Source organism: Panthera pardus, unplaced genomic scaffold (assembly GCF_024362965.1).
Source record: "Panthera pardus isolate Hobbes unplaced genomic scaffold, ASM2436296v1 HiC_scaffold_6, whole genome shotgun sequence".
Lineage (NCBI taxonomy): Eukaryota > Metazoa > Chordata > Mammalia > Carnivora > Felidae > Panthera > Panthera pardus.
This window is the reverse complement of record NW_026526991.1, coordinates 8,934,769-8,949,211: the sequence shown is the minus strand read 5'-3', so window position 1 is coordinate 8,949,211 and position 14,443 is coordinate 8,934,769. Positions and strand designations below refer to the sequence as shown.

The window sequence follows — 14,443 nt, the reverse complement described above, 5'->3', positions numbered from 1 at the left end:
GACCCCCGCCCTCCAGCTTTATCACACTGACCCCTCGGTCCCCACCGATGGAGGACAGCGGCTCTGGCCAGCGAGGGTCTGCGTGTCCCCAGGTCTCCCCCGTTTGGGAACGGCACACAGACGAGGACCCTAGAATAATGAGCCCCTGGAGCTGGCGGCCACACGTCAGAAGCTCCCCCGGGCTCCCTCGGAGCCGCCAGGCAGGTGGCAGGTCCCTGCACAGCTGATGGGCATGAGGACAGGGTGGCCATTCCCGTGTTCATCACGGGTGAACAAGTGACTGTCTCAGCTGAGGGCCGCATGTGGCCGGTGCCCCCCACCCAGCCCACGCTGCCACCAAGGGAGAACTGCCTAACTCCCACCAACGGGCAGCCACTGCTCAGACCGTGCCCCCGAGGGGCCTGCAGCATAGGGGCTCCACCCAGAGGCCGCGGGTTTTCCTCTGGCCCAGCTCCTGAGGGCTGCAGCCCCCACAGCAATCCCGGGAGGAGGCCCAGACCCCCGTGGGGCTTTCTAGATGCTTCCCCAGGGACCCCAGACCTCCCTGACTCAAAGTTCCCGTGGCGGGAGTCACGGCCAGATCACAACCCACTCCAGTCCTCAGTTTCTAGGTGGAGCTTACAAGGAAGGGCGGGATTGGGGTGAGAATGGGCCAGCAGGCAGCAGAGGTCATTGCCGTGTGGGCCTCGGCCTGCGGAGCCCCAGGGCCAGAACCAGAGGACACGGGCGCCGACTCCCGTGGCCTGGGCCGTCGCCGCACGGGCCTCGAGGAACTTACCTTTGGAAAAGGGACCTCAGCGAGCAGTCCCAGGACCCCCTCCCCTTCCCTCCCGCCCCCCTCCCACCCCCACCCCCAAGGAACAGCAGCCACGGGGACAGGGCTGGTCGCAGCGCCTGGAAAGGAGGGTCCGCGGTGTGCCCCCTCAGCGGACAGGGGTGTGCTGGGGAAGGACAGGGGGCACCTCGGGGTTTGTCGGGGCCTCTGCCGAGTGGCCACTCTGCGGTGCCCAGGGCGGGAACAGACATTCAGGTCACCACCCCTCCTCAGTCAATCCTGCTCTTTCAAGAGCCTTCGCCCCCCTCTGGGGGGCCCCAACCCCTTCTCCTGGAGCTTCGAGCATGCCCCTGCCCCAGAAAGGAGACGACACCACCAGCCACCGGTTGTGCGTGGGCCCTGAGCTACCTCCTGAGTGGTTCTGTCACGCTCTCCGTGACGGCCCGAGGGGGCGGGGACAGCCCAGGGACCGACTGATTGGAGCCCGGAGAACGAGGCGGGCATGGAGGCAGGCGTGGCCCCTCCACACCAGGAAGCCGACTGCCCCTGCCATCGCCGGTGTGGGGCCGCCTCCCCTCGAGGACCCAGTGCCCGGGGCCCGCCGCCCTCCCTGCGTCCCAGAACGAGCAGGGCCGAGTACGCACCGTGGTGGTCTTTATCCGCCCTCCAGGCTGCGTGCACGTCCAGCCTGACCGGTTGATCAGCAGGTCACAGCCTTCACCCTCCAGACACGGGAGCATGTCGCACCACTGCTTTGTCTTGATGATCCGAGCTGTGGGAGACAGGAGGGCGGTCAGCATGGCTCAGCTGGGGCAGCGCCCGCACCCTGACCCCACCCTGGGCGCCGGCCACGGGGGCCGAAGGCCTGGTGGGTGGCGCCCGGGTCACGCGGGGCGGCCGGCCACTGTTGCCCCGGACCCCGTTCGGTGCTGCTCCCCAGGCCCGGCCCTGCCCCCAGCCCCCAACCCCCAGCCCCCAGTAAGTGGTAACGGGGTGTTGAGGACAGTTTCAGGGAGCAGCCACGGCCTCGTCCTGGAGTGGACAAGTCTCTTCTCTCCTTAAAAGCAGCACCGGATGTCCTTCCGGTGTGGCACACGCGGGCCGGGTGAAGGATGGGGACGCAGGGGCCGGGGGTCGGCGCTACGAGCGGGGTCCTCAGGAGGTGGGCCAGTGCTGCCATCGGACCGATCCATGGCGGGTCTCGCAGTGACCACGGCCCCTCCCTGGTCCTCCTCCAAAAGCGGGGGGCTGACCTGAGCCCCTGTCATCACCTGGGGTGCAGGCAAGCGACAGGGTGGGTAGACCCCAGGTGGCCGCTGAGCCCGGAGTGACGCGGCAGCCATAAAGCCCGAACCAACCGCTTCCAGGCAGAAAAGAGCCACGTTTCTCCCTTGCTGGAGGCACCCCATCATTTTGTGGCTGCGGGCCCGTGGCTGCTTTCCGAGTTAGGACACAGCGCGCGTCCTTCCGGAGGCACGTACGGCCGGCTGACCGCACTTCTACAGGAAGGGCATCCGTGCAAATCGGAGGGTCCCCCGTGCAGAGTCTGAGCGTTCAGACCGGATGCCCCCAGCGGGCCAGACGCACGCTTCCAACCACAGCCTCGGCCTCAGCTCCCGCCCCCCTGCCGGAGGACGCACACAGGGGTCCAGGCCGAGCGAGCACAGGCGCGTGTTCGTGCATCTGCCCTGTGCCGGTGTGCCTGTCCCCTCGGAGGCGGTGGGAGGAGGCCAGCGGGGCCAGGAGACAGCCCGGGGGCGGGACCTGGGGCCGTCCAGAGGATGCACTAGGTGGTGACCCTGAGACCCGCTCCTTTCCAGGCCAGGCCACGGACGGGACTGCACCCCGCTAAGTCGCAAGGTGAAGCCCTGACCCTCTAACCCCCAGCGTGTGGGCCCTCGGGCACCGTGCTCTTACGGAAGTCAGGTGACACAAGGTCACGAGGGTGGGGTCCCGGTCCCATAGGACTGGTGTCCGTGTGAGAGCAGACACCGAGTCCCCGCTGTCCCTCAGCACTGAGCCCACGAGGACACGTGAGAAGCCAGAGGAGGCCTCTTGCTGGAACCTGAGCCACCGGTGCCCTTGCCTCAAATCCCGGCCCCCAAACATTTGCTGCTGAAGCTGCCCTGGGGGTGGCATTTTGTCCCAGCAGCCTGTGACACGAGGGACACTCACCCCTCGGACACACTTCTCATTCAGCTGGAAAGTCAGCACGGAAGACACTGCAGCTGAGAACCAGTGCGGCTCCCCAGGGCAGGGTGGGGACGCGCAGGACTCCATTCGCAGCGTCCCCAGAAACGTCTCTGCAATGAGCGGCCGCCGTCCTGGGCCGGACCCTTGGGAGAGACGCTGGGTGCGGGCGGGAGCCCCTCTCAGGCCCGGCCACGCGGGAGCCGGAGCTTTGCCCAGCGCACCCCCCCCCCCCCCACCCCACCCCAGGCCTCCTCCTCCTCCGCTCATCATTCCTGCCAGGGCCCCACCACGACGTCCTGTCCCGGATGCACTATTGGTAAAAGATGGCCCCAAAGCCCTGTTGGAAGCCAGGAGACGGACACCCTAAGCCCACGGAGCGGCTACAGGATTGAGGCACACGCCCGGCCCAATCCCCGGAAATCCTCTGCGTGGCGTCTGGGCGAGGATCCCGACAAGTGTCGGGGAAGCTTCTCTGGGATCAGCAGTGAGGATCGGCGAGGAAGGGGCTTAAGTGTGGATCAAAGGGAATCCGCATCTGCGCTCCCCGTCTGTCTCCCTGAGCCGCACCCAGGGAATGCGGTCACAGAGACTCCGCCACCGGGGAGGCCTGGGCCGCCCCAACGCTTGACCGAGGGTCTGAGAGCAAGAACAAGGTGTCTCGGGGACGACGTCCCCTTCGGCGGCAAGAGGATGACGAGGTTCTGCAGGCAAGAAGGCCACGCAGGCGGGGGACCGTGTCATCCACGAGGGGGCTGCACAGACAGTGCTGAGGGCCGGTCCCGGCTGGGGCTGTGCCGCCCAGGGTGCGGGACACCCCGGGACACGGCCAGACGCCCGAGCTGGCGGGGCCGGCAGAAGGGCCTGGGTTCCATGCTGCACCGCCGTGTGCCGGCCGCGGGGCCTCAGCAGCAGCGTTCGTCCACCCTCGGGCCCGGTCCTCCCAGGGGAGCACGGTGCCGGGAGGAGGAGCAGGTGTCCACACGGGGCTCAGCCTGTCGGCGCTCACGGACACGCATCCCTCACGGTCGGGGCCCCTGCGGCCACTGGGGCTGGCGGCCGTGGACAGACGCGGGGCAGACGGCCCCAGCCTCGCGTGCACCCTGAGGACCTCGGGACGCTCCCGTTAGCCTCACAGCAGCTCCCCCTCCCTTGCCAGGCCCTCAGCCGAGGCCACGTCACCGCAGTGCGACCCCGGGCTCCGCCTGGGCTCCGTTCACCTTTCTGGAAGCAGGCTGGAGGCTGCGGACCCCACCCCTCCACTCCTTCCCGCCACACACGCAGCTCTGAAAGCGGGGAACACGCGGCCCCCCTCGCCGTGTCCACACGGCCGATCACACACGTCCCTGCTTGCTCCCATGTGCTCCTGTTCACACGCACGGGAAACGCACACAGACTCTTAAACGCACGAACACAGGCAAACAGCACGCACCCGTCTGTGCGTCCACGAGTGCGTGCACACACACACGAGCGGACGCATCGAGCGGCTGACGGCCAGCCATCCCCCACGCGGCGTGGCGGCCCGGACGTGGCAGGGGCCGGCCCCGCGGAGGGCACTGGCCGGCTGCTGCTGAGCACACGCCTTCTGTTCGCTGCAGACCTCAGCTCAGCCGGCCCGAGCCCACTTCCTGCTGGAGGCGGTGGCAGGCACAGTGCTGGCCACCGCGTCCCAGGGACACAGGGACCTTTCGTGCCACACGTCACGGTGTCGGTGATGCTGAGGCAGCTCTGGTGCCGGGGAGGGCACCCGCCAGGGGCTGACGGTGCCCCCAGTGGCTGACAGTCAGGGGCCTCAGCCGCGTGGGCAGCTGGGCCCCCCGCTCATCAGGCGTCATCGGCACGTCCCCCGGCCTGTCCCCGGGCCCGGGAGTGCAGGCTTGTCCAGACTGGGGCTGGGGTCCAAAATGGAGCCTCTGTTGGGGCGCCTGCTCGGCCGTGGGGGGTGCCATTGCCCCTCCCTCGGCCCGCCCCCACCTCGCATGGGTCCCCAGAGACGCCCCCAGGCGCCCAGCGCTCGCACCTCCTCTCGCCAGCCGGTCTCGCTCCCCGTGAACACGCTTGCACCTGCCCACTCGCACCCCGGGGCGGCTCTGTGCACCTGCTGCTGGCTGGGCGCCTCCCCCTCCCCCAGCAGTGAGCGCTGGGAGCCTCAGGCTGGGGCCCCGAGTGGCTCCCGGCCCCGCTCCAGACTGCCCTCCATGCAGACATCCCAGGGACGCGGGCTCTGCCTCAGGCCCCTGCTGCTTCAGCCCGCTGCAGCCGTGGGCAGCGTGAGGCAGGCCGCTCGGGACACAGCTGGACGGGCATCAGAGGGCCAGAGGGGCAGCGAGGCGATGGTGGGGCGGGTGGCCCTGGTCCGGGGAGAGAGGCCGGGCACTGGGGGGAAAGGCCACAGCGTAGGGCCCGCAGGCGGGGGCCACAGCGCTACAGGCGGGGAATTTGCCGGAAGGTCAATTTGCCCAGACAGCGTTCGGGCCGATGGTGAATGGAGCTGAAGACGGGTCAGGACAGCCACAGAGTGACGGGGCCGGACAGGGGGCAGCGGGGACACTTCTGAGAAGAGACGAGGGAGAGACTATCTTCCGGGGAAAGGACAGCCCTTCAGAAACACAGCGGGACGGCAGCGGGATCGGAGGAGGGGTCCCTACGCAGCCCCCCAGCAACACGGCCTCACCGGCCCTGGGAACACACCCGGCACACGGGCACACGGGCCCCGGAGAAGCCCCTCCTTCCTCGAAGAGACGCGCGAGCGGCCCGGCACCGGGTCCGGGTCAGGCAGCGGGGGACCGTGGACACAGCCGGGAGCTCCTCCCGCCGGCCCCCGACCCCAGCCCGAGCCAGGAAGGGGCGGCTCAGGGGGCTCCCCGCCTGCGGCAGGGCTGGGCGGGGGGACGGGGAATGTCAGGGTGGAGGGTCCGAGCTCACCGAGCTGCACGGCTTCGTGACTGAAGGGCAATCTTCTCGCCCCCGAGAACACTTTACTCTCCCGGAGCAGCCGGAAGCTTCCATCCAGGGCAGAGCCTGGGCTCGTCCGGCGGCTTTGCGAGCGCACCCTGCGGGCCACGGGGTCCCTGGCCCCGTGTGGGGGTGCACTGAGGACCCTTGCTCTCTGCCCCTCAGACAGGGACTCCCGCACAAGGGCATGAAGGCACGAGCCCTCCCGCCATGCTCCCCGGGTCCCCCACACCGTCCACTGGGCCACCCGCGGGGACCGCCTGCCAGAGACGCAGGGCTGAGCCGTCCTCTCTGAGCACCGTCCCCCAGGGAGGCAGAGCCCGGCAGGGTCCACTGGAGACGACCACGGCGGCCGTCCCGGCTGGTGTTGGAGCCCCGTGAACGTCTCCTACTGGAATCCCAGACTTTGGGCCCTCGGTGAGGACACGTGCCTCCACCCAGCGACCCTTTTACATCAGGACGATGACGGTCAGGCAAGCCATGCTCCTTCCAAAGACTCTTCTAAAAAACACTGGGGACCTGCGCCCGCGGGTGCAGCCTGGCTGTCCTGGAGTGCATTCTGTGCCTACAAGTGTGCCCCCACTTGCTCTGCAGCCTTTGCACAGGGAGAGGGGGTGGCGCTAAGGCCACACGGGGGGGGGGGGCACAGCGCCCGGGGCCACGGCACCCTGCTGGCTTCCTGCCCCAATGCCCCTCCGGGAGCAGTTCACCAGGAGAGAGCGTGGCAGGACACGGGCACGGCTCGGTCCCCTGCCCCTGTCACGACCGGGTCACGCCCATTTAAGGCAGTGCTGGAAGGAGACAGCCTGGGACAGGCGCCGGGAGCCCCTCCCACCAGTGCCCCGGGACAGCTCTGGGGGAAATACGGAGGCTCTGCCGTTACCAGTGGGGTTTCAGACAACATGTGGGCAGTGTCCCCAACTCCAGAGCCTCCGGGCAAAGGCAGAAGAAAGCGTAAACATGGAGCAAACCGGCGGGTGCCACGCCCGAGGATCTCCCCCGAACATCTGCCCTAGAAAAATGCTGCCGATTTAAATTTTATCGGTTCTGCAGTTTTGTTTGTGTTTAATCTGTAAGTGGGTTCAGTCTTTTTCCAGTTTATAGTCTGGTGAGGACGCCCGGCTTGGTGTTTGTTCATATCCCGGCAACATTATAATAGAAACCATTTAGGTCAGTCGCGAGGGGCCCAGGGAAGGAGCTTTCCCTTCGAAGGAGTTTTCAAGTGATTTAAGTCTGGGCAACACCCGCTGCCCACCCGCGGTGAGCTGGGCAGAGAAGGAGGCAGAGCCGGGGTGGGAGACTGACGCACGGACCCTCCGGGACCAGACTGGGGCCGCAGAAGGGAGCCCAGAAGGTTCCGGTCCCGTAGCCCTCACCACCCTCGCCCCAGCCAGAGGGGCTTGGATCTCCTGTGACAGCCCCCTCTGGGGTCTCCCTGCCGTGGCCCCAGCCTAGAGACGGAGGGACCTGGAGGCGGGCGTGTGCTGCAAGCATGGGCTGTGGGGTAGCCTTTCTTTCCCCCTGTCCCTCCGGCCCCTCCATGGGGGAAGCGTCTCCCCTGAGATTCTCATAGATCCCACATTTGTTGTGGTCGTTCGGGTAACGGAACATCTTAAGTCGCTCGCAAAGTCATGCCGAAATCAGGGCCAGCCCCAAACTCGATTAAGCACTGATCGATCCCTGCCCGCCGCGGGGCCCACCCCTCCCCGGGGCCCGGTCAGCCGCTCCTTTCTCCTTCCTCCCAAATGACCTGTGAAGGGCGGGGTGGAGACTGGCACCAACTGATGTTGGCTCACGGCGGGGCCAGGCCGTGCCTGGAGGATGCTCAGTCCCGATTCTCCTTCTCTGGAGCACATTCCAGAAGCCTCAAAGGCCCAGGAGTCTGGCTGCAAAGTCTTCTCTGCTGCACTACCCCTACTCAGCAGATCTAGCTCCCTCTGGCTCAACAGGCCTCCTCACCACCACCAGCATCCCCATCATCAACCATCAGCAGCTCCTGGACTGGGCTCTTGTCGTACTGGGCACACTGGCCCCTTCACTCCAACCGCACTTCTTAGCGGAGGCTCTCCGGAACCTCTTTCAGAACGTGCGGGTTCTGAGGGTTCCCGGGACAAGGAACTGTGAGAAGCTGGGGTTCATGCCCAGTGGCCAACCCGTAAGCGCCCTCTCGTGGCCTCTGTGACTCCAGGACAGACCTCCTTCTTTTCAGAGGCCCCCCGTGTCCCAGTCTGATTCCTCCCCGCTTGTGCCCACGGTGCGGCATGAGCGGAGACTGGTGAGGAATCTCAACCCCGTCGCTGCCTACATCTCATTCTTCACAGCCTCCAGCCTCCCTGGAGGACAGCTGATGCGGGAAGGCTGCGGAGCTGTGTCGGCACAAACCCACCCGGCTTCCTCCCGTCGGTGGAAAACCCCGCTGGAGGCAGAGATGGTTATGCAGCTGCAGAGGGGGGGCCCAGTCAGCACCCCCAGGCCCCGCAGTGGAGCCTGCGGCATGGGGGGCAGCCAGCCAGGACCTCCTGCCCGCCCTGACTCAGCCGGCGAGGGCCGTGTGTCCTCCCCAGCCTGGGGGGCCTCAGGGCTCGTGGTGGGTGGGGAGCAGGACTGGGAGGCAGGAGGCCCGGGTTCGAGTCTCAGCCCTGCCACCACCTGGACTCCTCGAGCCTTTCGATTCAGCTCCTAGTCAGTTTCTCCAAATCGATCGACAGAGAACACGCCGTGCCTGACGCCTGATGCTCTGGAGGGACGTCCAGGTCCTGGCCAGGGCCTGACGCTCCCGTCTCGTGTGTCCCAATGGCAACAGAAGGTAAGCCTGTGTCCTCACCGTACAGACCGACCGCATCCCCAGGGCCTGACCCTGCAGCCGGCGTGAGGCACTGATGTCCCAGCTCACCCAGACGCCTTGCAAACGCTGGGCCAACAGCTGTGGCCCCTGACGTGCCAGAGAGCAGCTTAAATGGGGAGCAGCAAGGAAGCGTCTGGGCCAGCACGGGGCCCCCGCTGTGTCGAGTGTGTTCCATCGGACAACTGGTCTCGCCCAGAGGCAGGTGGGCGCGGGGGTGGGGTGCGCACGAGCACCTGTGCGTGCCCACCAGAGCAGGTGCTCAGCAAACACTGAGGAAATGCCCAGACACACAGAAGAGCGAGCCGTCACAAAACCCGACTTCTGACGTGTCGGCTGCTGGTTCGAGTGTCCCCAGTAACTCCAGGTGACCCCAAGATCGAAGCGCAGACTTGCCTCCTTGGCCCATAAAGCCCGTGAACGTCCAGCACCCCGCTGCCTGAATCCTGGCCTCCTTATCTCTGTCCTGCCTCCAGAACCTTCTGCCCTGGGCCTGATCACACGTCCCCTCCACCTCCCAGGCCACCCTCTCTCCTGGCTCCCGAGTCCAGGCCAGCATCTGGCCTGCCAGGCCGCCCTCGACGCCCTCACACCCCACATGCAGCCGGCACTGGGGCCCGGAGCCCACACCTCTGGGGGTCCCCGTGCACCCCGGAGCTCACAGAGCGCCCCCCTCACTTCCACCCCTCCCGCGGAGTCCTCGATCAGAACGTTCGCGTTACAGGGAGGAATCAGCACGAGACTTCTCGCCCCAGGAAGACAAGTGGGCACAGCCCGCCAGCAGGGGTCTCGGCTGCCCCCGCCTGGGGACCTCCCCCCCCCCCCCAGTGAAGATCCGCCACGGCGGCTGGGCCGGGAGCTGAGGTCCCAGGTGATCAGGCTCAAAGCTCCCTTGGACCTAATAACAAGCAGGATGCCGGGCCATTTGCTGAGTTCATTTACAATCCGGGAGGGTAATGGTGCCTTACACGAGTAATTTCTCACGGATCCTCAACAGAGCCACGGACTTCGTCTCCCGAAGTGCGTTCTTCTTGGGAAGGCCCAGGAGGCTTTTATTTACTCAGTAAGGCTCCCCGAGCACTTGCTCTGTGAGAGCGGGGCGTCCGCACCAGCTCCTGGGCCGCGGCCCCACCGGGAGCAGGAACACCCCCCCTCCGGGCCACGACTCTGAACCTGGGAAGACGACCGCGAGACACGGGGGACACGCTCACGGACCGGGACAAACCACACACACTGCAGGCCACAGAGAGCCCGAGCCACCCGCTTCAAAGGCGACCACCTGGCTCTCTGGCCAACGACTTCTCTAGAAGCGGCATCGTCTGGACAAGCACGTAAGGTGAGGCCCCGTGAGGAGCAGGAGACGAGGAAACGCCATCATGGACCCCTCGCTAACGAGGGAAAACTCGGATTTATGACCTCATTAAGCCTCCGAACCCTCCTTCAGGAGGGAGCATGGGCCCCTTTCACAGACAGGAATACTGAGGCCTGGGAGTTCCCCTCTCCTGCTCCCCCCTCTGCTACCAGGTGCGCGCCATCCTCCGAAGGCGCCCCCACCCCACCACGAAGCCCCCCAGGGGGCCAGGGTGAGGGGCGCTGCAGGTACCCAGGCCCAGACTCTTCTGGGCCCCATCCCCATCCCTCCCCCCATGCTCAGGCAGTGTAAGTCCTACCCGTGTTTCCCCTGGTGTCCTGCCGCCCTGCCTCTCCTGCCCCCCAGGTCTCCCTCCATCTCCACAGCCACCCCTTCTCCTGGGAACCCTTCTCCGCCACCCCTCCGCCTTCCGCCTCTCCCCCCGGGACGGCCCGGCCGCTCCCTGCTGTCCCTGTGGTGGGCCGTGGGAGGGCTTCTGATGACCCCAGACCCGGGACTGTGCGGGACCCCTCAGTGCTCTGCTGAGGTCCCCGGGGGACGAGGGGACAAGGGACGGAGGAATGAAGACACAGGACCGGAAGGCGCCCGGCCCACCTGGCCCAGGTGGTCACAGATGCTCAGAGACATAGAGTCTGGGCAGGCGTGGACCCTGCGTGGCAACCCCGTGCCCACTCGCCTCGCCTCCCTGGCGACACCGGCCCGGGACTGGGTTATACACGCAGATGTCACTCCTTACTGCCTTCATTCCTACCCATCAGGGGTCCTCAGGAGGCGGGGCTGAGGGTCAGAGTGGACCCCAGTGGAACCTCCTCACCAGAGCCACGGCACTTCCTATGGCGGTCAAGCTGCTGACCACGTGTGCACAGGTGAGTTGAGCCGTGCAGCCGGGCATTTGTGTGCGCGCACACAGGTGTGATGTGCACACGTGTGTGCATGTGTGTGTGCGTCCGTCTGTGGGGTCTGAACGTTCTGGTCCAGGACCTGAGCCGCATGTGACGAGGGAAGTCCGGGGCCAGCGACACCCCGCCTGGCGGGAAGGACGCGGAGGCTCCCTCCTCATTTTCTGGCACCAATATGCTTCGGCTCAATCCCCGTGAACGACACCAGCCCCGCCAGCCCCCTCGCCCACCCCCGAACCAGAGGAGACAAAGATATGACCCCGAGGGACCCGAGTCTGGCCGACGGTGGCAGGTGTGGACAGCAGGCCCTGCGGCGAGCACGCTCCCGGTCTGGCCTGGACAGATGGACGGGGACAGACGTGCTAATTTGCCAGGGGACCGTGGAGACCGCACTGGCGCGCTCAACGCCAGGCTCTTCGCTGCTCACAAACCGCACGGCTCCCTTTAGAATAAACAGTTTCTTCGTTCCCATTAACATATGAATCTGCTTACTTTACTCGACAGCTTGGAAAAATGAATCATCCAGAACAAAGCCAGTGGGGCTGCAGGAGAGCTCCGGCCACATCCTCCGACGAGATCCCCGACAGACCCTGTCCGACCGAGGTGGGGGGGGCGACCCTCCCCGGCAGGTCTGACCCAGAAGGGTACACCCCCCTTGTCCCGCTGGGGTCAGATCACACACTGGAAAGGGGCAGCTGACGCTTAATGCACAGGCACACGTACTGGTTAAAGGTACACACACACACTGACCCACAGGAGCCAAACATAAGTGGCACATCCCAGGGTTCCAGAAAAATCTACCGTAGGGAGAGCTGATGTAGACCGTGAGGTCTTAACTGAGACAGGATCCCTGTAGCGAACGTTCTGGAAGGGGAGGAGTGCCCTGGGCTCCCCACTGCTCTGCTCCAGGGGGTGGTGCGTTAAGGCCTCTCCTGGCAGGGAGGCCCATGGGGCTGGAAGGTCAGAGGGTGCCCTGGGTGGCTTAAGGCCCGCCCCCAAAAGCCCACCTTCAGCTGGCCCTCCCTGGGCAGCCTGGTGCCAGGGGCAGAGGAGTCAGGTGAGCACTGCCCTGAAGGACAGGGCAAGGGTGGTATAAAGACGGGGGACTGGACATGGGGACATGCGTGCAGGGTCTGGGGGGCACAGCGAGGTGCAGCCTGGCCCTTGGAGGGCCGGGGGCCTTGTGGAGAGGAGTCTGTATGTCCAGACCCCCCTGGTGGGCTCCAGGTCTCCTGCCCGCGCCCCCTGCGGGGTCAGCCACACGGGGCTCAGGATGATACGAACAAGCAGAGTATCCTCAGAGATGCCCCCGAGCTTAAGGGAGAAACCCATTTGCTCTCAGCCCCAGAAGCACCTTCTGTGCTCCAGAAATTCTGCTTTGAAACGTCAATGCCCGAACACATCAGGTGAGCACGCAGCGGGGGAAGGAGCGGGGCCACCCGGCCCTTGGGGAGCCCCACCACCGGCTGCTGGGGACAGGCATGAGGCCCAAGGACACGGGGATGCCTCGCGGGTCCTCACGGGGACGTCCATGCACGGTGAGTGTTACAACCGCTGGGATCACCCCCAGGAAGGCCCGACTCCCTCATCCTTACATCACAGAGGGGAACACGGAAGCTTGGGGCGGGGGGGGGGGGGTCAGGAAACCTGCCAGGGTCCCACGGCTGCCAAGTGACCCCGCGGGGAGCTGGGCTGGGGCAGCCTGAGCAGAGCCCCGTGCTCTCTGGATCCGTGTGGCCCTTGGGCAGGAGCCTGGAGGCAAGGGCACGGCGGGAGAAGGAAGGGAGGCTTGTCCGAGAAGGACCGCGTCTGGGGCAGTCCCGCGGGCCTGTGTCCAGTGGGGCCGCCACAGCGGGGCTCCCTTGCCACCTGCCAGACGGACGTCTGCACAGCAAGGTGGAGTCGGGGACGGTGAGCGGGTGGAGGTGGAGAAAACGGAACCGGGCAGAGTGGATGCCAGCAAGGGACAGCCCGGCCCAGCCGGGGGCAGGGCACAGGCCTCAGGAAGAGACCAGGCTCTTGGCCCCCGGGTCTCACGCCGCGTCTCTCTCCCCTCCCCCGCACCGGACGCAGTCATAGCTCCCGGCCGCTCCGCCGTCCCCCTCCTCTGCCCAGCGCGGCCGCGGGTCAGCACCCCGTTCCGATGGCACCTCGGCCGCTGGTGCCTCCAGCTTAACGCTGCTCCAACACACCCGTCTTCCCTTCTTTCGAATTATCTTCTCAAGACAAATTTCTAGGAGTGGAATTATGGGATCGAGGGTCTGGGCATTTCCATGGCCCCGGATGTGTCCCGCCAGGCTGCTCACGGAATGGATTCCGCCCTGAACGCGGCCCCTGCACAGCTCTGAGGACGCCTGTCTTTCCCACGGGAGCTCCGGCCCGGAGTCACGTCCTGCGCTCGGCGTGCGAGTGTAGACGGGAGTGGGGTCCCAGGGCAGCCTGAAGAAACACGTCCCACCAATAAGCCGACCTGGGGTGGAAGTTTGTGCGGCGTAAGCGCACAGGAGCGGATGCCGTTCTGAGAGTCACAGGCGAGAGACGGCGGCCCCTGCCCCCTGTGGACCCAGGGCTACGAGGGGCCAGAGACTCTGGGAGGCAGAGGGCGTGTGCCTCCCTCCCACCCTATCAGCACCCAGGCTGCACGGCCTGAGTGGCGCCTTGTCCCAGCCCTGTGCCGTCCCCACGGCAGGAAGCATCTGGCGGGGGTTGCGAATGAGGGTCTGGGGCCCCGGGTCTCCCACTGTGGTGGGTCACAGTGGGAGCGTCCGACCCCCGAGGGAGCTTCAGGCCGCACTGTGGGCTCAGGCTGGCTCCTGATCCCCACCTGCCTGGGAACTGCTCCCCCCCAGACACCTGCAGACCCTCACAATGGTCTCCACCAGGGAAGCCGGTGAAGAGGGAGATACACCCAGGGGCACCGGGGTGGCACAGGCAGTGAAGCATCCAGCGTCGGCTCAGGTCATGATCTCACGGTCCGTGGGTTTGAGCCCCGCGTCGGGCCCTGTGCTGACAGCTCGGAGCCTGGAGCCTGCTTGGGATCCTCTCTCTCCCTCTCTCTGCCCCTCCCCCACTTGTGTTTTCTCAATTTCTCAAAACGAATAAATGAGCTTAAAAAAAGGAGACATCCACATCTATCTACCTGTTACCTATCATTCATTCTACCTATTGTGTCCATCACGTATCTATCGATCAACCCATCTATTTACCTCGACTTACCTGTCTACCGATCTGTCTATGGGTCAACTTACGTGCCTATCTATCTATTGATGGACCGGTCTACCCGTCTGTCTGTCCGCCTGTCGATCCGTCTGTCCATCACCAAAGCCCCCATGTGCTCATCGGCCCCCTCAGCGTCCAGCCGTCGCAACAGCCGCGCGTCTGCGGTGCTGGTTTGCAGTGAGCCAGGCCGA

The 14,443-nt window shown here is 65.9% G+C and overlaps 1 protein-coding gene across 2 annotated transcripts in view; it reads right to left on the bottom strand.

Annotated features, from left to right (window-relative positions):
* The window catches only part of TAFA5 (TAFA chemokine like family member 5), a 190,479-nt gene that overhangs the window by 32,887 nt on the left and 143,149 nt on the right, over window positions 1–14,443 (bottom strand). For both annotated transcript variants that reach the window (XM_053895835.1, XM_053895834.1), the window contains exon 3: window positions 1,420–1,547. In XM_053895835.1, the coding sequence (XP_053751810.1) occupies window positions 1,420–1,547 (128 nt within the window). The remainder of the gene's footprint in view (window positions 1–1,419; window positions 1,548–14,443) is intronic.